We start from the raw sequence: 26,611 nt of genomic DNA, 5'->3' as shown, positions 1-26,611 counted from the left end.
CGTCAGGAGCAGTTAGGGTGAGATGTCTTGCTTAGGGAAACCTCGACCCTCTTGGGGATCGAACTAGCAACCTTGCGGGGACCAGCCAACCCGCTCTATCTCCACATCCACATGCCGCGAAGAGACAAGGGGTCAGCAACAGCAGCAACAGCGGTCTCCACGACCGGAAGCGGTCGGTCCGAGGGGAGAGTTGGGAGGGCAGGCGTGTGGCCGGCCTGCGCTCAGACTGGAAACCTTTCAACTTTGCCTCAGCACTCTCACAACTTCATGTTCCATCCACATCAGAAAGCCACAACCTGGAAGCCAAACCTTGGGGCCGGCTCCACGCGTTTGTAACTGGATTATCTGCTATTAAGACTAAGCTCAGGGCGGCCTTTTGCCTTTTTGGCCCCTACCTTAAAAGAAAAAAAGAGAGAAAAGTAAAGCGAAACGGGGGCCCTCCGGTCTTCCCTTCGGGCCTGGTTTCTACACTGCCTGTGTGGAGTCAGAGGCAGGCTGGTGTGTGGACCAACCCAGCCAGTAATAATTCCCATGAATAGCAGTGTGTGGGAGCTGAGTGTAGAAATTTTAGGGAGGGTAAGAGGGAGAAATGGAGATAGAAAAAGGGCCCCCGAGGGCCCTAATGAGAGTGAAAAGATTCCTGAAATACTCCATCCATTAGATGGAATAACAGTTGCCCACTGATACCATCAGATTCAAATCATCACATACCTTTCAAGACTTTCCAAACATTTTCCCAAAAATAGATTTAATTTAATCTTAAATAAAAACTTATCCAGAGGGAAAATAATACTAGTGTTTGCTAAGGAGTCGGCATGAAAAAACAACAACATCTGTTGTGTGTAGCCAAACAAAGGTCATAAGAAACTCATGTCAGCCTTTGGTGGACCATGTGGCTCCCAGTTTGGTCAAACGGTAATGGTGTTCATATTATAAAAACAACTCTGGGCCTGTTCAGATCTTTTTCCCCCAGACTCGGCACAGAGAGTCATATCTGTGATCCGTGTGAGACCGCCACTTCTATAACACTAGGAAATAAAAATAAATGGACCTTCTTTCTCTTAAAAGTCTTTTTTCCACTTTCACACAAGTTCATAATACATTTGATTTATAGAACAGAATTCAACTCTGCATGCAGGCTTTACACAAAGAACAAATAAAATTCAAGCTATTGCTATCCTTGAGTGAACCGGTGAAGCGTCATACTGCACACTTTCAAATGATCTTTTATGCACTTTACAAGGTAACAAGTACTACTTCTAAGTGTAAGGACGCACAACAGACAATTAGTGCGTACATTAAATGCCAGGACTTACAACATACAATAAGTGCGTAAGGGGGGTGTGGGGGGGTAAAGACGCACAGAGATCAGCAGGAGAAGATGGGTGTAGCAGGACGCGTGGAGGACACATAAAGGGGCTCAGGGATCAGGGACTTCCCCTGAACCGGTGCCTGACGTAGTGCTCCCCCGCCCCTCTCCTCCCTGCAGCGCCTGCCTCCCTGTGATATGCTGATAGGACTTACAACAACACAGCTGAGCATATGTGCAGCATCAATCCAGCACCGCTCACAATGTGGGAAAGGGCTCTGCCTGCGGTGACATCATCCAACAACAGGCCAGCCACTTCCAAAGCCGACTTCAAAGCCGTGTCCTGACGTCTGGGAACGACGCGTCCATTCATTCATTCAACCGTCGGCAAAAAATGATTTTATAACCGATTAAGCATTTAAGTCGTTTGCCAACAATCGTTGGTAATAGCCTCAGAAATCCAAACATTTGTTGGCTTTTTTTCTGATCCAGGTTATAAATATAACACTCTTCAGACCTGTTTTTCTTGGCTTATTGTCAGACAAAGTAAGGTAATTTCCGACAATCACTTAACGCTGTAGTTTGATGAACTGCTGGCATTCCTAAGTTTGAAGCCCTTACAGTGATGAAGTAACAACCTCATTGACCAGGATAGTCCACTATCATTGGTATTGATTACATAACTTTGTCGGGGGTCACTTGCTTAGTGTATTGAATAGAGTTCATACAATTCTTGTATGAACCCTAAACATTCATTGCAGTAGAATTGGGGTGAGTTGGGGTTTTTGAAGTACCTCTGATAACGACAATGTGTTGTGATTAATTGTTGTTGACACACGCTTGTTCATACATGTACATGTGTTAGGGTTATGCTATTGGACGGGGTGGGCATGTACTCATTAGCATGGTAGCGTAATCCCCCTCAGTGGAATTTTACCGGTTCTCACCTCAAGGGACTTCTCGCTGTTGCTACCACATCTGGTACCGATTGAGGTGAAAATAAACCTTCTTTAACTTGGGAGAAGAAAGACATGGGACTGACTTCGTAGGCCTTCATTGATGGGCCCTTCACTGATGGTATGTTTCTTTCTCTCCTCTTTGGCGAGCTGGGAACCTGGCTCTGTAAGAGGACAGTCAGTAAATGTACTGGAATAAAATGTCCTGACTAAATTTCATCAAGTAAAAACCCTCTCTGACAAAACAATGAACCCACCTAAAACTACACAGGACGAGTCCGGCGGTGGCAGGGAAGCCTTCTAGGCCTCCTCGGTCCTAAAGTGAAACAAGATGGCAGGGGGATGACTAAATGTGACCCACTCTGAGTGCTGCAGACGGCCAGCAGGCAGGTAAGCAGCTGCCGAAACTGCAATACGCATACAAAACCACGGCCTTAAGGAGCAAAGCCATGTGGAAATTCATTTTCCCTCAAGCAGTAAAACACGATCAATCCAGGGAGGTTTTCCAAATATTGCACAGGGAGGCAAGGTGACACTGGCCAGAAACCAGGAGCCTCACCTTACACCGAGTGGGCTGCCATGCACACGAACCCATGCAGCAATCATAGTGGATTCCAGGTCTCGGAATGGTCCAATAGTCCCATAACACCCGGTACCATGTGTGAGAATATGATGAGCCTCACATCTGGGGGCCGTGCCAGTGCTCCCCAAGATAACGGAGCCCGGGGTGGATGATCATAGCCGGGTAAGGATGATCATAGCCGGCCTCGATGATCACAGCCGGGGCGGGATGTGTAGGAGTTTGATAGTGTCAAGCCCCTCCACTCGACAGCTGACACGAGGGGGGGCCGAGGAGGCTGATTTGCGAACACTGAGGCAGCATACCTGGCAGATGTGGAGGAGGCAACACTTCAAAGGCCTTCGCGTTCCCTTTGAAACCCATCATACTCCTTCACCCTGTGGTTGCATAAAGAGCCAGTGTGCTTAACGGCTCCAGTGTGTTTGGCAGCGGCCCTCATTCCACGCGCTGAGGGGAACGGGCTCAAGGAAATCCTCAGTTTCTGTGTGTTTGAAAACAGTGCGGCGGGCAAAGTCAAGGTAATTATCCCCAAATCTCATCAGATACGGTGCGTCCATGTGGGACGGGCGAGCCAAACAGTGGGATAGAGGGTGACGGGTTGAAAAGGACAGGTTTTGATTTGCTGCTTGGTAGCAAGGGGAAAGTAACAGGGAGTCGCCTATTACCAGGATAACTTGGAATACAGCTATCTTTAGTGGGAGTCAAAGTATTCAATATGTTTCATGCTTATCCAGGTTTATCTTGGGAAGCCTTGCGAAGAGATGTGGAGTCATCCAAAGTATCCAAACCTTTCCGATAAATATAGAACGAAAAAGAACCGACTAGAGACTAAAAGTGTATTTGTTTCAAAAGGGCCGCCTAGTAACAGAAACCCCAGAGGTCAGTTAAAAGACAGCAACTTTGAAGCCATCGGGTCAGCGCACGCAGAAGCCAAACGGAAGGGTCTCAGCCATGCTTCTAGGCGTGCTTCTTTACATCTGCTAGATCCCCAAAATTATGAAACCTGTTAGACGTAGCTTCCTCGGTAGAAAAACAAAAACACTTTACAAAGGAGGGGAAAGCCAGACATTCCTGGAATTCCCTGACAGTACCATATATAAGGCAAGGCTGGACTGGAAAAACACTGGGTGCCAGATCAAGGCCAAACTGTCTGAGACATTGTCGCTAACATATTGTTAAAAATAGATGGAGAGCAACGATGAATGAATGAATGCCTAACCCCTCAACTGCTTTAACCTATTTAGCCTTGTCAGTTGGAAAGAATCAGGGTCACCAGGACAAATTAAAGGAATTATGAATCACTGTGTCCCGCAAGCACCTCCTCCCTCTTCCATTTATTCTCCCGTTATCTCTGCCTTGATGTGCTGGAGTAACGGATGGTGGTAGAGGGAGGGAGGGCGGTTGGTGTTTTCGCAGGAGATTGCCTGGAACACACTGACAAAGTGGCTGAATCATTGTTGGCTTTGTCCTTTTATCAATCCAAGGAAATGTGTTGTTGAGCCGCTAGCATGCTTTGCACTTTGAAAGTGAGACACCGAGCTAATTTCACAGCTAGCTCTCCTCATAAGAAACAATTAGGGAAGGAATCAAGTGCCAATTTCCAGGAATTACCATCACCTCGCCTGCCCAGAAGGACGCTGGCAAAGCTTTTGATATTTTCTTTCCAAAAGAATAGCAGTCTTGAATCAAAAGATTTGTCAGAGTCCATTAAAAAGGTCTTCAGGTTTTATTGACTGTGACCAAATTAGACGTAGACATCTACAGTATAAGGTTCTCCAAAGTTGATTACATGGAAAAACCATCGCAGTATATTAATTTCACTGGTGAATTGCACTTTCCCCACGTTAGCTAGCCCTTGTAAACCTCGCACAAGAGAACTGGAATGCTGTCCATGTCTCATCCCGTCCTCTCAATCCTTTTTAAACCTTTCTTAGAGTTTTATATATGCATCCCCTCATTTCTGCAGCAAAGTATTAGAATCACTGTTTCAGTGGCTCATTACTGAACCCGTCCTGATGAGAGCAGAACGCTACATCCTCCTAGCCTCCAGCTCCCGGTGCAGAGGAATAGCTGTTTACCTTGGCAGGGGAGCCAGCCTGAGATCGCAGCACACCGTTCCCTCACTGCGGCCTCCACGGCTGGCAAACGCTACTCTACGTGAGCTCATCCATATGAGCAGCGGCACGAAGACATGTGTGCCAATACGGAGAATTCTACAGGAATGACTGAAAGTCTGCCAACTCTGATTTTAGGGCTTTGATTGGAACTATTATGGACAGGGGTGCTCCTCTTCATCCACAACGGTGTCAATACCCATCCAGGCACGACATTCCTGAATCTCCAGGAAGGAAATAGTTTTTCCAGGGAGCTTAGGGTGGATCTTCTGCCGAGATCATTTGTGTGGACTCACCCGGTGCCCCCGGAGGGGAGTGTTCCTGCGTTGAGGGCCCTGCGTGGCCCCTGGCTAACAGGGGGAGCTGGGGGGGCCCTGGGCCCACAGGTGAAGCCTCCCCTGCTGATGATCCCACTGTCCAGGTTGAGGTTGGCGAGCTGTTGGAGGAGAACCACAAAGTGTTAGTAGGTGGCTGACAAAGTGTAAAGTGAAAAAACCACAAAGTGTAATGTGTCCTTCACACGTTTTACATGAAAATCAATGCAAGGGTCAGGATTTTGAGTTCACCAGAGAATTACATTAGCTGGCCAAGGGGTCCTTGTATGAAATTAAAGGGACAAGAAAATAGGTTGCACTGCTGACCCCACCCAGGAACATAAAGGTCTCTTTTCAAGCCCAGAGAAAGATGTGTTAAATGTCTCAGGAAAATGTAAATGATTTAAAAAGGTTTTTAAATGTTTATTCCTCTGCAAATATTGCATATAATTTTGGCTTGGATTCCAGAAAGGTTTTGATAATGGAATTGGATAATACATCAATTCCGAGACATGACTTACAGACGCTCGTAACAAGATGCATAAAAGGAAAGTTTTTCCTACAGCGGTATTTCCACCAGTAAGAAAGAAAGTGACATTACGGTAACCCTTTGGCCGTGTTACTATAGACAGACACACCCAGACCTCCATAACTCCAAACTACACCCTCCACTGCACCCCCATAGCCCCAGAGGGCTGACACCTTTTTGATCCCAAGCTGTGAGAAATGTACACAGGGCAGGGCAGAGCTAGTCTCCACTCAACACTAAATCCAGGACGCGCCCCCATCACCCTATGACCCCCTCATCACCCCGTCTCCAACACCTCCCCAAGGCACCATTACCCCCCGCCCCTGACCTCCTACCCCACCAGGTTATACGCACAACCAGCGGGCCTTTGACCTGCGAGTCGACAAAGCAAACACGTAATAGTGACTAATGAATGACGGCCGGAGAGTTTAGACTGCTGGTGACGCGCCTGGCCGGCCAACTACCCGAGCGTCCCCACCGAAGCGTGTGAAAAGTTAGTTTAGGAGCAAAGCGAATACGCCCCCGTACATGCCCCCCCCCCCCCCCCCCCCAATCCAACTCTGTACAAATCAATTCTCTATCACTCTGCCTCAGATAATGGATTACGAAAAACAATGGTCACTTCTTGCATTGACCCGTGTACACTGGAACATTACTTTGTGATATTCCCTGGGTCTGACATGCCTGTTTATTTTCCCAGAGTTTGAGGCTGAACTCGCAGCAGGTGAGCGGAGCGTTGGTTTATCCTGCCAGGAAAAGGAAATGTCAGGCATTCCTCGGAGACAGGTGTTTAAATTAAGGCTGGGGGGCGGGGGCTGACAGAATTGTGGCCAAGAGAGTGAGTTCCACAAAACCTCAGATACACAATCATTCACCATCTATAGGAAACAAAAACGAAACAACATTTCGTTTCAACTAACATTTTTAGCAGAGGTCACCTTGAAGTTCACGGATGAAAAGATATAATCTCTTCCAGAATCCGCAAGACGCATTCCCCAGATTTGAGAAGAAATTATCTCTCTTCTCCAGAAATACCGCAAGATGCTATCGCCAGATTTAAGCGGACTGCAAAGGGAAGTTCAGCTCTTTTGACTACCTGAAGGCTGTGATGTTGAACCTTGTATTCTATTGAACCAGAACAAGCCGAACAGCTCCATGGTGAAGCACGGGGCTCTCTCTCTCCAGCTAGCGTCACAGCGGACGTGTGTCTCCTGTGCCTCCTCTGTGTGACTCGATTCCACTGGGTGGCAGGGAGAGGAAATCAGCGCACGCCCCGGTCGGAGTAAAGCCTGGCCTGCGGCCGGAGTGTCACGACATATCAAGAGTCAAATGCACGTACTTATGTGAACGCCGCTATAGTGCCAAGCCCTGACATAGGTGGTAGATTACAGCCCACGAAAACATTGAAGGCTCAGTATAGGCTCAGAGTTGTCATACATAAGCGAAAACACATACAGACACACACACGCACAAGTCCAAGTGAGTTAAAAAAAAAAGACTAACGAACCTGACACATACACATGCAAGCAAACACGCATATTCCACTACAACAAGTCCCTTGTTGCTGTGCATTTAATGGCATTTGCATGCGAGTGACTGATTGCTGAAGTCCATTGAGGTCAACTCTTGCAACAGGGTGTTGCTGCTGCAGTTTTTTGACACAGCTCTCCATTGAGTTCAGAAAGTGCTTTAATGACCTCTAATACATGCCGACAAAAAAGCCAAATACACTCCCAGGCCCTTGAAGCCCAAACACAACCCACAACTTCCACACAGCAGAGCGGAGCAAAACCCGCCTGGCCATGCCCGGGATTAACCACTCATCAGAATCACAGCGAACACCTTCCACTGGCACAGAAGAACCAGCGGCCAAGAGGAAGCCGTAAAACAACACTGTTCCTGTGTGGTCTTATGCCATCACACAAAACACACTTGACATGAAAAAAGACCTTGAGACAGCGAGTCGGAAGAAGCCCCGAGCCAAACGACAACCCCTTCAGAAGAGAAGACCACGAGATATTGGAGGGGGGGTGTCTCCGAGGGAACAGTGCCTGCCGCTCCAATGCCGGCTGCCAATTTGCCACATTCTTCTATTTATAAGCATCAATTACCCCGGAGGAGAAAGAGCAGCAGCCTGTTAAGCTTCAACCGCCAGCACCCCCCCTGTGGAGCGCCTGATAATGAGACCTCACACGGAGCGGCCCGGCCCGCCCAGACCAGGTCGGCCCGCTAGGGGGCTCACGTGCTGGGGGTGGGCGATCGGAGGGTGGTGGTGGTGTGTCGGCTGTCAGCCACCTAGCGGGCTACATTCTGGGGTTGGGCGGTCGGGGGGTGGTGATGGAGTTGGGCGGGGGTGGTGGAGGTAGGTCTGCTGTTAGCCTCCTAGCGGGCTGCAGACGTGGGGTCAGGAAGAAAGAAAGAAAGAAAGAAAGAAAGAAAGAAAGAAAGCCGACCGCTGCAGGGTGGGTGGGGGTGTTGGCAGTAGTCGGGTGGGGGGGGTTGGTGGTCTTCTTCTCGAGGCGTCAGGAAGATGGCTTTACCATGTCAGAGGAAGTTGAGAAAACATTTCAAAAGAAGCTTCTCGGTTGTAACTTTGTGAAAGTTGGGAGCTTCAGGCATTAGGAGCTCCCAGTACACTGATTAAGAAACAGGAAAGAAAGGAAAGGGAGAGAGAGCGAGAGAGACTGTGTGTGCGTGTGTGTGTGTGTGTGTGTGTGTGTGTGTGTGTGTGTGTGTGTGTGTGTGTGTGTGTGTGTGTGTGTGTGTGTGTGTGTGTGTGTGTGTGTGTGTAAACGTACATGCTGTGTCAGCAGGTTGATGGTGCTGGAGCTGTTGTAATGGCGGGCTGACTGCTTGTCTGCCAGCCTCTGCAGAGCCACGACGATGGCCTGCTGGTTGGACTGGGCCAGGGCCGACAGAGAGCACAGCTCGCCTGCCCCCGCCGCCACGGCCTCCTGCTCCGGCCTCCCAGGGCAGGCCCTCCTGCTCCCTGAGAAAAGGGTTGTGAGCGAGGACGATGGTGAAAGAGACAGTGAGGGTTTTAGGAAGATGGGGGGCGTGTTATCCCCATGGTTACGACCCACACGTAGAGCTCTACACGTCCACACACACCGCCGCCGCTGTCCCTTGGTCATGTCGTGACATCAGACTACCTCGGGAAAGTTGGTCTGATGTCACGAAAAGAACGCTATCTGCGTTCCCAGCAGAGAGGAACGCTGACGTGTTTTTGGGAGAATGGCCAAGACATAGGGTTTTACCTTTTTTTTCCTCACATTTGGGACATATTTCAGCAATAGCGATAAAATGGCAAATTTAAACACATTGCACTTTCTTTTTAACTTTGCCTTTGTTTTATGTCACTTATCTATTTTATTTTATTATTTCATTTCATTGCATGACTATTTTTCAATGTGAAGCACGTTGAGTCTGCTTCGTGTATGAAAAGTGCTATATAAATAAAGTTGCCTTGCCTAGACACTGCAGGAGGCTGTACCTTGGGCGTGGCCGGCGGAGATGGGTCTGCTCATCTTCTGGTTGCAGACGTGCGCCGCGGCCTGTGTGGAGCCCGACGCCGCAGAGCCCGGCGTGGATGAGGAGGAGGAGGAGGAGGAGGAGGAGGAGGAGGAGGGGGCCACGAAGGACTGGACCCTCCTCATCCCCTGGCTGGGCGGTGGGGTGGCGAGGGGCCCGGTGCGTGGTGGCGGAGGCGGCGGTGGCTGAGACGGGGGCTCAGGCATCCGGTGGGGGTACCGCGCGGGCATCCAGGGCGTGGCGTGTGTGTAGGGCGGGGGTTTAGAGGCCAGCGACGGGGGTGGGGGTGGTGGTGCTGGTGGTGGTGGGGGCGGACAGTGCAGGGGCAGGGACTCAGAGGAGATGGGGCAGCGGGGGAGGGGCCGTGGAGGAAGGGCGTGGCAGCGCTCGAAGGACACGGGGAAGCTGGAGGAGTGCTGGGGGCCGCGGGGGGCCGGGCGAGGCGGGCCGGGGGGCGTCCTGGTGGACGGGGCCTGCGGCTGCGGGTCCCTAGGTGCTGGGTAGGCAGCGGGTGGAGCGGGGGTGGTGGGGTTGGGGGTGCGGGGGGCCGGGTCGGGGCTGGGTTTAGTGGTGCAGGCGGAGCTGCTGGATGTGGCCAGAGCTGTTCAGAGGTGGAGCGCAGACAGAGGGCAGTCAAATGGTAAATCTAGATTGCTATAGCTTTGTTTTTCATCAATTTTTACTTTGAATCTCTACTTCTCTTCAAACTAAACGGTTGCTTTGTTTTTTCTTGTGATACATGTTTATTTATTTACGTATGAATTGGATTCCATAAGATTTGTACACACTCGTTTCCCAAAAAAACAGATACTGAGTTTGCTTCCTGGCCGGCAGCAGGCCATTTCTCAGAAACGCATTAGAGTTACAGACTCTTCACGACTCCTAATGACTCCTTCTACTCCCTAATCGTTTTAAAATCCACCCGAAAAAAAAGGAAAGCTGTTGGAACTTAAAAGCCATTAAAAAATATAAAAACACAAATTCAATTCAGTTCCACACAAAAACAAATCCCAACGCAGTGCAGCTCACTTTGAGGGCGCCTGGACGTGACCTGCTCTCCGGAGCTGCTCCTCTCAGGAATGTCTCTCCTGACGCTGCACACTTTGGTTCCAAGAAAGACGCTGGCTGATTTATTCTTGTGTGTGTAGAACGTCAGAACGGCCTCCAGCTCGTTTTCGCTGTAAATCAAATGGCGAAAAGCAACGACAATAAACATGTGCGAGGAAGATTAAGATCCATGTTTAGATCCGCGCCGCATGTTATCTCAGCGGGCGAACCAACGGCAGTGGGGGGGTTAGGGCTCACCTTGCTCCTGCGATGTACTCCATGAACACGCCAGGGTTTATGCAGCGCTCCTCATCGCCGCCGCCGCCGCCCTCCGATTGGTGCAGCATCTGATCCGTTTCCTGTGGAGATCAGTGGCACTTAATATACGCACTTATTGTATGTTCTATGTCCTGACACTTAATGTGCACACTTATTGTATGTTGTACATCCTGCCACATAATGTACGCACTTATTGTTTGTTGTACATCCTGCCACATAATGTAGTACTTATTGTATGTTGTACATCCTGCCACATAATGTACGCACTTATTGTATGTTGTATATCCTGCCACATAATGTACGCACTTATTGTATGTTGTACATCCTGCCACATAATGTACGCACTTATTGTATGTTGTAGGTCCTGCCACTTAATGTACGCACTTACTGTATGTTGTACGTCCTGCCATTTAAAGATAGTACTTAGCATCGTGTAGCATCTTATCCTAGCTATCTTGCTGTGTACAGGGAATGGGCTAACCTGGCAACTGTAGGTGCTTAGCACTTGTTTCTATGAACATCTTTACTGTACCAACAGCAATATATTTTTGTTCTCTTTCTACTGACAAAATGTATTTATCATTAAATCGGTCAAATATATTTATCATTAAAGCTGAAAAAGCCTCCGGAAAATGTATTTATCTTTAAACCCTTCAAACATGTACATACCGATACAAAGTGTATAAAATCAGTACAATGAGGCAGAACGTGTCATTCATAAGGAGGGAGAGAGAGGGGCTAGCTGCCTTGCTGTAGCAGTGGATGAAGTCTCCCAGCTGATTGGACAGAATGCGTCTGCGGGCCCGCGGCGCGAGCTGGCGACTGGGCAGGTCCAGCCTGACGTCCTGCTGCATGTTACTGGCTGCTCTCTGCAGGAAGCGGACCACCAGCTCCTGGAACACACCGTGGTCATATCAATAGAATGGTATAAATAACCCGCCCGCTTCCCACCGCTCACTGATCCTTCTCATTCACAAACACTCCTTCTACCACAGGCCGTGTTTCCGACTCTGTGATCGAGTGGCCCAATGTTTCCCGTTGGGTTTTTGTTTCTCTTAGTCTTGATGCTATTATTAGTTTTTCAGTTGAAGTTGTTTTATGAACAGGTTCTAGTGTTTATTCATTTCGCCTTTGTCATTTGGGCAATAAAATCCCTTTCAAGTCTTTGGACTCTGTCTCTCTCTCTCTCTCTCTGCGCCTGGCTGCTGGTCATCCAAGTCACACTCATTAATCGAGGGTTCATTCTACAGTCATACATGCTGGACCTTCCATCTCTTCATTCACTAAATAGCAAATAAAAAAAGGACTTTTGATGAATGATGCTACGATTGGCATGCATTCACATTTTGCACATTTAGCTTTTCCTCCAAATGTCTTAGCCAATCACGACGCTGTCCTTCCAGCGAGTGGATGAGACCTCGCCATCAAGCCAACGTTTTTATGTAAAAAACGACCAGATTTTAACGCCGGATACCAGGCGTCAGGGGTGAGTAAGGCTGGAAAAGTGCATGGAAAAATCACACGTACATAAAAGGGCTTCCCTTCCAGCATGTGTGCGCAGTGTGTGTGTACGGACGGGGTTCTGATGGGGACGGGGATGGTGGTGATCATACCATTTGGTCGTCGTCCTTCTCTGGCCCCGCCGGGGCGCCGCTGGCCACGCTCTCAAACGAGAGGCGCTGTTGGACCCGGCACAGGTAACAGGTGAAGGCCGTGCGCGCCTGCACCTTACTGCCCCGCACACAGAGGGCAGAGGGGGGTTTAGGAGCGTGAGAAGGCCAAGAGAACCAGGAGGGAGAGAGGAAATGAATTGCGTATGACAGGAACGCACGCACACGCACACACACACACACACAAACACACACACAGACAAACACACACACACACATACACACTAACTACAAGTGGGTATTGTCACACATTTGATAAAAGATAACAAGGCCCTGGGCTGCACCTAGTTCCCCATCTAGCAGCAATAAAGGAAACAGTAGATTGTTATTTTTTGGGCTATTTAACACGTGGGGGCATACATTCCAGGATCTGTGTGTAGGAAAACAGCAGGCAAAGATAGGGAGAACCTAAAAAGACAGGTATGTATCTGTTTCAACCGGGCAGCCGTAGGAGCCCAGTGGGACTGGTTCCGTTCCAACAACAGAATGATTAATTGTTTTCACGGCTCCCTTGGATTTCACAAGGGAAACTGGCATTATACTGTAGTGCGTGTGTGTGTGTGCTTGTGTGTGTGCGTGTGCACATATCTGTGTGTGCGTGTGCATGTGTGCATGTGTGTCTGTTTATATGTGTATATGTGTGCGTGTTTGTGCATGTGTGTGTTTTTGTGAAAGTGTGTCGGGGGGGGGCTGGTGGAACACAAACAATGATCGACTGTGTTATAATTGCCTGTCTCTTTGGGCATCTCCTGGCATGTAACCTGGGAGTTTCAACAAACCCAGACATGTTATTGTAATTCCTCCCTCCAATTTCAATTTCAAGTGCTAAAAAAAGCAGAGAGATATTGAGTTCCTTGTAGAAATTTGTTCAGGAATATCAGTGATATTTAAAACCGCCTTAAAGGTGCAGTGTGTACAGTTATGTAGCCTCTAGCGGAGCGGACCTGGCAGAAACAAAACATAATATTCATAAACATGTTTTAATAAGTTCTAAGTTCTAATCCCATATTCAGTGGGTTGCAATCTATAAACCGCTAGTTGCTACTAAATTCTACACAATGGACCATTAACATTACATGGCCATTGACCATTACTAACTAACACACTTCAAAAGAACAAAGAGCTTTTGAAGCCCAAAGACCAGAAGCCATTGAACAAATGTGCAATGTGGGCGAGGCTGACCTCAGGTCCCAGCCCTGCTGCAGGATGAGCAGCAGGTTTACCCTGGGCGTGGCCGCCTCCCAGACAGAGGGGCTTGAGTCGGGGAAGTCTGTCATTGGGCTGACCGCTCCGGGAGGCTTGCTTCCGATTGGCTCCTTGACAAGCTCCTCCCCCGCCCGAAGCCCCTGTCTGCTGATCTCGGTGGGACAGGCCTTGGAGTCCCTCCCTGATGTCCCCGTTGCTATGGAAATGAGAAGCATGCTGTTGCAGTTGCATCACAGTGTATTTCTTGGGGAAACAAATACGATTTTAGCTGTAAAACATAGCACAATGTGCAGTAACCTTTTCTATATGTGTGGCTGTTCTGATATTAAGTCATCCAGAACTATATTTGTCTTTACACAAGAATAAGAACTTCTTTATTGGAGAGATAGACGGGAGATAGACACACACACTGAGAAAGAGAGAAAGAGAGAGACACTCAGAGAGAGAGAGAGAGAGAGACACACACACTGAGAGAGAGAGAGAGAGAGACACACACACACACACTGAGAGACACATACAGAGACAGAGAGAGTCAGGGGAAGAGAGATAGAGAGCGAGAGAGAGAGAGCAGCTCTCCCGTCTGACCTGTTGTCTTCATCCGGGCGGTGGTGGACCTCTGGGCCAGGTAGCGCCGGCGTTTCTTGCGGCCCTCCAGTGAGGTCAGCTTCCTCTCATACTGAGTGCCGTGGCAGCTGTTGAAGACGTCCTGGGCCGGCGGCCCGTCCCCGCCGACGTTACTGCGAGGGGAGAGGCAGAGAGAGAGAGAGAGAGAGAGAGAGAGAGAGAGAGAGAGAGAGAGAGAGACAGAGACAGAGAGAGAGAGAGACAGAGACAGAGAGATAGTTTGAGAGATTTGAGAGAGCGAGGTGAAAATAAGGAGAGCGTGCACAGAAGGGGGGGGGAACGACAAACAATAACACAGACTGTGGTCTTGGTGCAACAGAGCAATATTCTCCCCCAATCCACTTTCAGCAAGCAAAACGGAAAAACTAATGGACTTGATAGGGACCGCAGATAATACGCCACCAAAGCAGGGCTGAGGGGCACGATCGCAGAAACCTTATGTCGTTTTTTGTGGCCATTTTACAATCATAACAAAAATTCTAACTATAATAGAGTTTATAGTTGTACGTGGCATGCCCCCCCCCGGCATGCCACATACACACTTGGGTGCGCGCTGGAAAACCTGAGTGGGATGGTACCAGTAATCCCCCTCACCTATCCCCTCCGCAGAGCAAACAAACAGCATGGTTTCAACCTCAACCGTTTCCACGCGGCGAGGGAGACACTGTAACCCACAAATGGAAAAGCTTACCTTTCATGGAAAAGCCTGCTGGCCAACATGGAGTTCATCGATGTCTTGCACTCGAGATATCCACTGAGACCAAGAGAAACGAGAGATCATCCCCAAATTACATTTACATTTAGGGCATTTAGCAGCTTTTATCCAAAGCAACTTAGACAATTACAATCATCATCACCGAGGTGCCCCCCCCCCCCCCCCCCCCGCATTGTGTGGGAAATGTGTTAAAAACTGGGGGCCCTCTGAGATCAGCTACCGGTAACGGCCCCTTAATAATTTCCACAGACCATTCAATAACACGCTGGTAAAACCCCAAGCAGAGAACCGCCTTCCCCATAGCCAACAGGCTCATAAAGCTAATTCTGCTGAAAACACATAGAAACATATTAATATACATCGCCTCCCAAATGGAGGCTAAACTGGCATTAATAGTTGGAGCAGGAATATGGAATGCAACAGCAGGTCCATAAAACAAAGCTGTGTCCAACAAGTCCTGCGTGCGGTGTGGTGTGAGCTCTGCTCTGCTGGGAACAGTCTAGACACTTGACCCCTTTTTCTCTGGCTGCAGACATTGATTGCGCTCATTTAATAATAGCGAAGCTGAATCAAATTCATGCGGATGGGCGCCGGCGGACAGCCTAATGGACGAGCCCTGGAGGGGGAAGGGAATCATAAGTGATTGGTCTGCGGGCGATGGGTGGATTCGCCTTACGCATAGAGCTCCCAGGTGTCCCTGGTGGGGAAGATCCTGATGAAGCCCCCCCGTCTCTCATACTCCTCTGTGGTCCTCCTCAGCACTTTGATCTGACGGGGGCCAGAGAGAGAGAGAGAAAGAGAGAGAGAGAGAGAGAGAGAGAGAGAGAGAGAGAGAGAGAGAGAGAGAGAGAGAGAGAGAGAGAGAGAGAGAATTGACAGAGATTTGAGAGTGAGCGTGAGAGGAAGAGAGGGAAAGGTGAGCGAGAGAAAGAGTGTGAAAGAGAGAGTGAGAGAGCGAGAGAGACCCCACCATACATCATATTAGCACATTTGTCTGACCAGTATTAAAAAGGCTGCAGGGGAAAGGGTTGGACCGGTTAGGACGGGTTACCTCCTCAGCGGTCAGGCCCAGGGTGCTACTGCCCCCCCGGCCCAGGGTGCCCTCGAGCCTGTCCTCAGAGCTCTGGGTGCCTGCATCGCTGGCTGACATTGGCCTCTGCCTCTACAGGGGAAAAAGAAGGAAAAAAAGGTTGGGATATGGTTACAGTATAATGATACCATACATGTGACCCCCTCCCCTTCCCCCTTGCTATTTTCCAAGACAAATCCGGGCCAACCATTGCAAACAATCGGTCGCTTTATTATCTGCATCAATAACATTTTCCAAAGGGTTGTCAAACTCCAACATTTGTTCCTGGCAAGTCCCCGCTGCAGCCATGAAAAGGCAACACACTGAAACACAACACGGCTTCATGAAGTCCAAGATGTAGCAAATAATATAAAGCCTCGTATAACATTGTAAAAAAAGAAAAATGGACATTTGCTGGCAGACTGAACCCCCCGCCCCGCCAAGCTGTGATTGACAGCCTTAGAGCCCATGCTGGAGCCGGAGCCAGACAACCGGACCCCCCCCAACCCCCCCCAGGATCACATGCAGAATGTGTCATCTGCCGAGCGGTGGTGGGATTACATTTAATTTGTGGAGGGGGGAGGGGGGGGGGTGTGCAGATACAGTGTCAGCCAAAGATTGACAAGCTTTAATCTCAGAATCAAAATTCAAAGACAACTGTTGCCTGTAATTACAACGCAGGGAGAGGGACGGAGCCTCGCGGGGCCCCACCTGGTCCCTCTCCTCGTGCCTCTGTGGCCCTGGCGCGGCGCCAGCGGGTCCAGGCAGCCCCGTAGCGAGACGCCACAGACACCGCCGCCAGACAGCAAGCTAAAAACCTCCTCAGCCTCTGACTCTGCACTGCAGCCTCTGAGCTAATGATGATTGAACGAGTGTTTTAATGTGGATGTCGTCTGTGGATCGATGCACTGGGCGCGGCTGGTACGGTGACTAATGGCCAAGCGACTTCTAATCCAATGAGAGGTGAAGCAGACAGCGGGGAGCGAGGTGCACTCTGGGGGATGAGGCAGCGTTTCTTACCGGCGATGCAACAGGCAGCGGGGAGGCAGTGGGAGGGGGAGGAGGAGGAGGAGGAGGAAGGACAGTGGTTAGGTTATTGTCATGTGACCAGTCGGACTGCTTGTTCGTCGGTGTCCGAAATGGTTCGGTCACCAACAGTGTGTTAGTTCATCGGATCTAGCAGTGTGGCTAGATCTCTGAAGAAAAATAAGATTAACGTTGACTCTGAGAATGAGTGCCGTGTAAATGGTTAATGCTACATTCCAGGTCAAACGTCAGGAGAACTCAGAAATGCTTTGCCTTAGGACGTCATAGAATCTGGCAGATGTAGGAACACAATTCATAAAGATACATTTTATACATCATATATATTTACATATATATGTATCATATTTGCAATCACTGACGATAGAAACGTCTGTCTAGTGTGAAGAGAACTCCAAACCCCTTTAGTCGGAGTGGCGGGGGTCTGTGCAGAGCAGGGACGCTGCAAGGCAGTGCACGGGGATTAATGGAGCGTACGTGCACACACTGTAGAATCCTACATCATACAATGACGCCCTGTTAGTGGATGCCCAGACAGGCCCTTTGCACAGCGGAAGGTGAAGCACAAATCTCGTATTTGGCAGAGGCTCTGCTGTATATCCAGGACCAAAGCTCACAGAGTCGTTGGCTAGCACCAGCCAAGAGCTGGGCTGACGTGGCACTATTAGGCCAAGGGGAAGCAAGATTATCATTAGGCAGAAAAATACAAATGATTGACAATAAAGCCTGAGAGAGCAGCACCCAGGAGTTATCTACACTCAGACAAAACCCAAGGATTAGCAGTAATATTTATCTACCGTTAACAACAATGGCGTCTCTTCATCATAATGATAATATGCATGACTTTGCAATAGAAGCAGAGATTTCCTGAGCAGACATGTACTAGCATGGGGCAGAGGGTTTTGACAACATTGTTTAAGAAGCATTTAATCTGTGTCTTGGCATCATGCCATCTACATTTGAATTGTAGATTTGATTTCCTACACTATATTCACAAACCGCACACTGTATTATTATATCGGATTAATTTCAATCTCCCACTGCACACACCCAATGAAACTGTTTATATAATTTGAAATGATAGCATTTCGTTACCGTCATTTGCATACGTTAAGCAAATTCAGTGTAATATCATCACTGTTTGTGTCTGTTTGTGTGTGTGTGCAAGTGCATGTATAAGTGTGGATATCTGTGTATGCAAGTATATAAGTGTGTGTGTATTTGTGTGTGTGTGTGCGTGCGTGTGTGTGTATGTGTGCGTGTCTGTGTGTCTGTCTGTGTGTGTGTGTGTGTGAGTGTGTGTGTGTGTGTGTGTGTGTGTGTGTGTGTGTGTGTGTGTGTGTGTGTGTGTGTGTGTGTGTGTGTGTCTATGTATTCGTTTGTGTGTTTTTGTGTGTGAGGCCGTACATTTGAGTGTGAGTGTGTGTGTGTGTGGGCGTGTATTCCTGTACGTGTGTGTGTACCGTGGATTTCGGCGCCGGGTGCCTGAGAGCGGGCTCCGCACCGTTGCGTTCGGAGCGCGGCTGTTTCAGCAGGGGGTCCTGACACACGAAGCCTGGGAAGACAAGAGGAGTCAGGGGGGGGAGGGGAGGAGCAGCTCTGGGGTTCACCATCACCACTGGTCTACACCAGGCCGGCGTTCCACACCCACACTGAGGGAGGTCAGAGTGGGAGCCCAGGGGGAACCTGTGAGCTGGGCTCCAGGCAGGCTGCCCCAACCTGCTCTGAAAGGCAACATGGGGATTACACGATTAATATCTACACGGCTGCTATCTGATCCTCACGTTCCTGAATCATGTTTGGCACCCAGGTTTACATCCATCAGATTCAGACATGTGTTACGCTACATCAAGATGTGTATTTTTGATCGTCATTTCGTGGCAAGTGTTTTCATAAAGGAGGCGCAGTGTTTTTACAAGCCTGTGCAAAGGACTGATACCGAATATATTAGGGAAGAATTCCAGTGGATGAATACATTATGGTGAAGAGGATGCTTCTCGATCCTGACCTCTTTGGTGGGCAAAGAGACTTCTCCAAAAGGATGATTGATAACAAATAAGCCTTAATAAACTAATTGTGTCTCATTGGTTCTCTTTTGCAAAAAAATAAGTGCAAGCAAGACCCAATGAAAATGAAACCATTGGGTCATTGGGTCTCTCTAGCAAATAAATAAGTCTCAAAGGGCTTAAAACACCATATATTTATCACACACACACACACACACACACACACACACACACACACACACACACACACACACACACAAGTCGTAATGGTCAGTAGTAGTTAGTAATAACCTAATTGGGTCTCATTGGGTCTCTCTTACAAAAAATAAATGCAAGAGAGCCCCCAATGACACCAATGCTTCCCGTCCCCTAACCCAGGGAGGGGAAGCATTGGTTTCATGGGGTCACTCTTGCATACATTTTTTAAAATGGCGGTGATTCCAGGCGATCGACAGGCGGGCCCCCGGGGGCTGCTTCCTGCAGCGTCCTCCCAGCCGTCAGGTAGGGCTTAGGGCCCTCGCCGCATTCTCACCTCAACACGGCAATTATTCCAAACATGGCTGACAACTAACTGACAGCAGCAGCAGACGGGAGAAGGGGAGAGGGAGATGGGCAGGGGAGGTGGGGGTGAATGAATGCTAATGGCATGCTGTCATTATTTACAGGACTGGGACGCCGCCCAAGTGCTATCAGCCCCGGGGCGTCAGGCGGAGGGGTTGTTTTGGTGAATAATGGATGGGCTATGTTCTACATGCCACCGCTCATTTCCCCCCCGCGCTAATGCCTCACTCCAAAGATAACTGGCCGTTTATGATTGGACTCACTTTCTCTCTCTCTCTCGCCAACTCGAGCCTTGAGAGCTGTTAGTGTTCTCGTTCTCTCGTTCTCTCTCTCTCTCGCACATGAGTTCACCTGGCGTGAACTCATGTTGTGCACATTGTATACGCGCCCATATGCACAGGCACGCACACACACACTCTTTCTCTCTTGGAGTGTCACTGGACGCTTGCCCATAGTGAGCGTCTGGGGGGCTCAGAGCGAGCAGAAGGACTGTTAGCCAACACTCTTAATAGATGGAGAGAGAACGCCAGCGAGGTAAGGGGCCCAGGGAAACAGAGCGCAGATAAGATTGTTGTCTTGTGCCTTGCATTCATTGCATCGTTGTTAAAGACCATATCAGTCACTCTTGTAATACATATGTACTTGTCAGGTCTTATCCAGCAGAGTGTGGATATTACATTGCCGGAATGCCTTTGTCCCGGTGTGTGTGTGTGTGTGTGTGTGTGTGTGTGTGTGTGTGTGTGTGTGTGTGTGTGTGTGTGTGTGTGTGTGTGTGTGTGTGTGTGTGTGTGTGCGTGCAAGTGCATAGGTGCAAGTGTGTGTGTGTGTGAGATTCTTCTCTGGTGAGTACGCACTTTTGTCATGGCATTGTAAGCTCTGCCTGCTCCGTGAGAATACAGTAATTATGAGGAGGAGGAGGAGGAGGAGGAGGAGGACAGCTCTCCTTCTCTGTTGCAACCACTGCTCTATAATGAGTGTTGATCCCTGCCCGGGGCGCAACATTCTGGATACTCAGATCGCTACAGCTCAACAATGCAGGATCCAGTTTCTCAAGAGAGCTTAATGACTCCAACACAACCCACGCCTGTCTCCGTCGACAACTTCCCCCCCAGCCAGGTCTTATAATGTCAATTAATAACGCTTGCGGTTGTTGCGTTTGCACAATCATGGAACCCCCTTGTGCTTAAGCTATCCAAATGTTTCCATAACGCATGTTCTACACATTTTACGAGGGGAACCTCGCTGGAGCGACCCTGTGTGTGAGAAACAACAGTTTTAGTCTGTTTGCACTGGACAATAGAAAAAAAACGATTATCTACTAGGCCCCTTTGGAGCCAAAGCGATGGCGAGCTCCTAATAACGAGCACGCTGCAGGAGCCCTGCAGAGGGCTAGGGGCCCAGCCAAGCGGTCCTCCATCCACACTCAGAGCCCCTGATGAAGGATAATAATTCTGGGGCATAATTACAAGAGCAGAGGATATGTATGGTTAAGTGTGACCGAACAGAAACCTTGCACGCAGAACACAACAAGACAACAAGGGTACGGGTTCCCCAGTGTGAGTTCACTGCTACGATGACACAGAGTGGGAGTCATGGTGGAGTCAGACCATGCTAATGGGAGAGTCCAAGTAATGAGCCCGTTGCCCTGGTGGTCCTCAGCCCCTGATGTGGAACAGGCTGGTGGATATAGATCACGACCAGCATCTCTCCGCCAGGGTCTCAGCGCCAACATTTGCAATAAGCGATGAAGATGGATCCCAGCCCCTCGGAGCTGGCCTGCAGAAGACATGGAAACTGTGCAGGACAGCACTCACCCACGATGGAAAACATGTCGGCTATCATGCTGGCCTTTATCTTGAGGTCCAGAGGAGCGTCGCTGAAGGGAGACATGGATTCAAAGTTAAAACCACAACACGCATACACAAACACACAGACTCACACAATATACACTGTGGTTATTTTCTGAACAAGAAGAAGAATTGCAAATCACAATTTGTGATGGATTTTGTTCCCGCCCCAGACCGTGGAAGACCCTTAGGATACATGCCCTGCCTTGACTGGCGTCACACACATCTCGTTGACCCAAAACCCTCCATAATATGCATGTTGTGTGTGCTTGCGTGTGTGGTCATGCGCCGATTCCTCTTGCATGTGAGCCACATACACACTATACTCAACATCGTCCAAGCCTCCACCGGACAGAACCAAACCCGATACTGTGTATTCGTGAGCCCGGAGAGCGACCTGGGCTCCCGGCAGCACTTGTTTTGAAAGGGAGGGTAAACCCGGGGGTCCCGGTGCCAACGGGGAGGGGCTGTCACTCACCACGCCAGGGAGGGGGAGAGGTTAACCTCCAGAAGCCAAGGCTTGAGGTCGGTGTCTATGAGCACGTCGAACCCGTACAGCTCTGCAAAGGAGGGAAGCACAACATCATCAAACAAGCAATTTATGCGCGCATGCCTGCCTCAGTACGTGTGTGTGTGTGTGTGTGTGTGTGTGTGCATGTACCATTGTGCATGCATGCGCACGCGTACACTGCGCGTGCATACGTATGTTTGTGTGTGTGTGTCTGTGTGTGTGTGTGTGTGTGTGTGCGTGTGCCTGTGCAAGCAGAGTGTTTGTGTTTTGTGCATGTGCGTATGCGTGTGCCTGTGGGTGTGTGTGCCTGAGTGTGTGTGTGTGCATGTGTAAATGGGATGCAACCCAGAGAGATATGGCCACTCTCTCGCTCTTTTAAAGGCAATGATCAGAGTAAAGCAGAGTTAAAGCGAGAGCAGTGTTACCAGAGTTCCATCAGTGACCAATCTGGTCAACCGGTTTGCCAGCATGGCCCTCTGTCTTTCTGCTCCTGATTACACGCATATTACTCTGTATATCCAATCACTCACGAGAGAGACATACATCAAAGTACGGTACTGAGGGATTGGCTGCACTGCATTAGCTAAGTACACATACACACATTTCGACTCTGTTGGCATCGCTTACATAAGCTCGGATCAAAAACAATTTGTGGTTCGGCGAACGGTTTCATGCACGCCGTTGATAATTCTGCAGTTTCTGGAAAGGTTTTCAGTCTACAGATTGTCAACGCGTATTAAAAGGAGCGACAGGAGTCTACTCTGCTGTGGCGTTTCCACAGCAATGAGGGGGAAGTCTGGTCCGCCTGGGCCAATGGTTAGATGGCATCGGAAAATAAAATAGAAAGATAGCATTTAGCTAAAGCCATGCAAATCAGGGTAGATGCTAGCACTTTCTTCTTTGTTTTTCTTCAGTTCTGCACTTACTCAATTAAAACATGGGTTCACCCCACAAAGCCACCCGAATGACTTACACACCACTTCTATTTATACTAACAGCGGGTGTGCGTATGTGAATGTCATACACATGCAAACCCAATGGAAGGTTTAAACAGACTCGCGGCAATTTCACTTTTAACGAGTTGTGCCACCATTAGCGGTAATGACCTCAAGCAAGCACATTAGCGGTTACTTTGTGGCGTTTCGATACAGCACTGCTTTGGTTCAGGAACATTGCAACAAAATACATTTGACCCCAAACACACACACACACACACACACATACTCCCAAACAATACCAAAAAAGAAAAATGTATCCCATTGGATCAACAGGATTGTACTGTACACCCCCCTACTCTCACCGGCACTAGCGATGAGCACACAGCCCTCACGACGGTGGGGCAGGGCTGGCTTGTTAAACCCCCAACCCAACCAGCCAAGACCACCCCCGACCCCACCCCCCCCCCCCCCAGAGCAGAGAGGCCGACCACAGCTTAGCTTTTTGTGTTTTTTCTTTACAAGTATTGGGGCAAAGCACAGCGGTAAAGCCGGGGAGGGGAGAAACACTCCTGGGTACAACTTCAAAGAGCGGTGTCTGTTGTGAAAATAGGCCAGCGGCATGGGACTTTCAAAGCCTCCGTGAGCGCCGCTGTTTGCTCTGGAGTCGCAGGTCAACGGCGGTGTTAAGCACACAAGAGCCAGCTAAAGGGCCAGAGACCTGCCCTTTCTTTCCCACTCATTCGGGGGGAGGGAGTAGTGTGATTGACAGAGGCTGTGGTGATCGGGGTTGTGTGTGAGTGTCGCAGAGCCCGCCTTTTCAGAGGGAAAGTCTTGGGACACAGTGTTGATTGACTGCGTCACAAAGAGGAAGCGATCGTGATTGACAGGCGAGCAAGACCAATCAGGGACCATACAATGGGAACAGTACGTTCTGCAAAAACAGACGCTTGTTGGAAGAAACGTGGATTAAAATATGATTTTTAACAATTGCTCTGTGGTCTAACAAAAAAACAGTACGACCCGGTGAACTGGGTTTCCCATGGATTTAAAAATAAGAATAAAGCTGGTTCTCTGATTTCAATCATTTCATGTAATTTGAATGACAATGCAGACGGCCAATGAGAATCGGGCCTTGTGGTTCTTCAAGACGCTGTCTGGCCTTACTTGCTCTGCATATCAGACGCTCAGGACGGGTCACATTGTGCGGTAGTGCCTTGTGAATGAAGACCATGTGACTGAACACAAGAGGCTGAGACCAGTCAATGGGTAACTTCTAAAAAGACTCAAGAGGAAAGACTCAGAGGAAAGACAAAGGTCAGTTTGATGCCAAGATCAACCTGCCTTTGACCGTCCTGAGGCTTTCGGATAAACACTCTCCAATTATCACAGCTTGCTCCATACATTGACTCTCAACCTTTCCAGTCTGTCTAGGTGAACGCATGTCCTAATCGTCTCTGACACTAGTTGTCAAGGGAACAAGGTGATTGTAGGGGGTTAAGTGGGATTTTCATCCAAGATGGAATGTGCGGACTCATCTCTGTCTGCTGAGGATGGACTGCACACCAAACAGTAGTTAAGAGATTTCACAGTTATTTTCCAGTTGCATGAGCATTTCTTTGTTTTTCCCCTTTGACATAGAACACAAACACACAGGGAGAGAGAGAGAGAGAGAGAGAGAGAGAGAGAGAGAGAGAGAGAGACATAAAACCCAATGCATTAGACTGATGCAGCACACATGAAGTCAGCCTGTGGTGGCTTGTCAACAGCACCACAACAAGAGGAAAAAGCGCGGGTGCGTGCGTGTGCGTGTGCGTGTGCGTGTCCCCACAGTTCTCTGCAGACAGGCCCACTCTGAGTGACAACCCGCCGCGCATTTTCCCTCCAATTAGCCGCAGACGCCGCCCCTGCCTCGCGAGGCGAGCCGTGCCGCCCTCTGCGAGGCATGCTCAGTCCTGTGGCGGGGACCGCTGGCGGCGAGGGGAGCGCCGCGTCATCAGCCCGCGAGGAGCCCACAACAAGCGCCGCCGCCGGCAGCCAGGAGGAGGAGAAGCGGCGGGCACCCACATTGCACCCATTAAAAGAGGGAGGGAGCGTGAAGACGGGTGACATGGAGGATTTGTCTTAACACCCTCCCCCCTCCTTCTTCGAATTTTGGACCTGTGGTGCTGGAAATGTCCCCCCGCCTCCACAGCCCTAACACCAGCCGTGGTGTTTATGGGCCTGCATTAACAGCAGAGAACAGAAACAGCAGCAGCAGCAGTGACAAGCATCTCCGGCGTGGGTCTGAGTCTGTGTTCGAACGGAGGCCGGTCTGTCCTCCATTCCATAAATCAGTATTGTTTGAACCTTCCCTCCTCCATTACGGCAAGGAGCGGAGCAGCTAGCTTGAAGAGAGAGAGAGAGGGAAAGCAAGAGACACAGAGACGCCCTGAAGACTGGAGCTTTTTTCAAAGGGCCCTGTTTATAGATTTATCTTGATGGGTGTGGTTTGGGGGTGGGTGGCTAAGGGGGGGGGGGGGGGGGGGGCAATCCATTCATCATGCTCGAGAAGTTAAGTGAATTTTGACCATATCGTCATCATCAAGACAAATCCATTATCTTTTTTCAAGTGTAGAAGAGTGGGTGACTATCGGATAAATGTAGCAGGGTTGGGGCGAGAGGCGGGGGGCTGAGGGGAGGGCGTGGGGGAGGAGGTGAGGGGAGGGGCTGAGGCGCTGGATCAAACCACACTGAGCACTTAATGAGGGACGTTGGGTGGAACACAGGACCAGTGGGTGGAATGTTTGGCGTGTAATAAAATAGGGCCCTGGCTTGGCTAATCACTCCTCAGTCAAAACATCTCATAATCAGCATCCCTCGGCCCGGAGCCGCTCCATTAATCACAGGGCTGGTGGTGGGGAACTGCATGGGTGGCATTCGATCACCCCTCGCGCGCACATGCAAGCACACACATGCGCACACACACGGACACACGCACACAAACGGGGACAAGGACACACACACACATGGACATGCACGCGCACAAACACACACACACGAACGCACAGACATACATAGATACATACACACACACGCACGCAAATGCAAAGGGACATGCACAGACACACACACGTGCACATCCACACGGACATCCACAGACAGTCACACACACGCACACAAACACACACGCGTAGACACGCAGGAACGCACACAGACATGCATACACACATACACACGCACACAAGGACACACACACACATGCACACACACACACACACACACACACACACACAGACACACACGCAGAGACACCTCACCAACGAAAGCACAGAGATGTTTTCATATCCAGTACCACATCAGAATACTATAAAAAGATTTCATGTTTTTAATGTATTGAAAGACGAGATTAATTTAACAATAACAGGGACGGAATAAATTGCGGCAATCTTGCGGACGGGAGAGGAGCAGAGGGGCGGGTGAACTGCCAAGAACAGAGCGAGCACAGCGCACACATGTCCGTCCGCATGGGGGGGGGGGGGGTTCAGAGAGACAGAGGGGAAACACTTGACTAACCCCCCCCCCCCCCCCCCCCCCCTCATGTGTCTGTCTCTGCAGAAATGTAATATCATAGACCGAGACGCGCTGATACTGTAATTAACTCACTTTGGGGAATGGAGGGAGGAGATCGGGGGGGGAAGTCACCACAGAAACAGCGTAGGGTGTTGGGGGACTTGTCGTGGGAGAGGACCACACTGTTTTCGTTGGCGTTGTGAGGCCGTAAC

At 49.6% G+C, this 26,611-nt stretch overlaps 1 protein-coding gene across 1 annotated transcript in view; it reads right to left on the bottom strand.

Moving 5' to 3' along the window:
* ttll5 (tubulin tyrosine ligase-like family, member 5) overlaps positions 1–26,611 on the bottom strand; it is a 51,460-nt gene that overhangs the window by 15,330 nt on the left and 9,519 nt on the right. The window contains exons 13-27 of the mRNA XM_079752025.1: positions 21,880–21,961; positions 21,369–21,430; positions 18,451–18,542; positions 15,926–16,036; positions 15,551–15,642; positions 14,851–14,913; positions 14,121–14,272; positions 13,512–13,716; positions 12,273–12,390; positions 11,406–11,552; positions 10,639–10,739; positions 10,363–10,511; positions 9,296–9,934; positions 8,601–8,791; positions 5,256–5,395 (exon numbers count right to left, since the gene is read on the bottom strand). Coding sequence (XP_079608151.1) covers positions 5,256–5,395; positions 8,601–8,791; positions 9,296–9,934; positions 10,363–10,511; positions 10,639–10,739; positions 11,406–11,552; positions 12,273–12,390; positions 13,512–13,716; positions 14,121–14,272; positions 14,851–14,913; positions 15,551–15,642; positions 15,926–16,036; positions 18,451–18,542; positions 21,369–21,430; positions 21,880–21,961 — 2,344 coding nt within the window. The remainder of the gene's footprint in view (positions 1–5,255; positions 5,396–8,600; positions 8,792–9,295; positions 9,935–10,362; positions 10,512–10,638; positions 10,740–11,405; positions 11,553–12,272; positions 12,391–13,511; positions 13,717–14,120; positions 14,273–14,850; positions 14,914–15,550; positions 15,643–15,925; positions 16,037–18,450; positions 18,543–21,368; positions 21,431–21,879; positions 21,962–26,611) is intronic.

Source organism: Pollachius pollachius (assembly GCF_949987615.1).
Source record: "Pollachius pollachius genome assembly, chromosome: 15".
In the NCBI taxonomy this organism is placed as follows: Eukaryota; Metazoa; Chordata; class Actinopteri; order Gadiformes; family Gadidae; genus Pollachius; species Pollachius pollachius.
The sequence above is the reverse complement of the archived record's forward strand: the minus strand, read 5'-3'. Positions and strand labels throughout refer to the sequence as shown.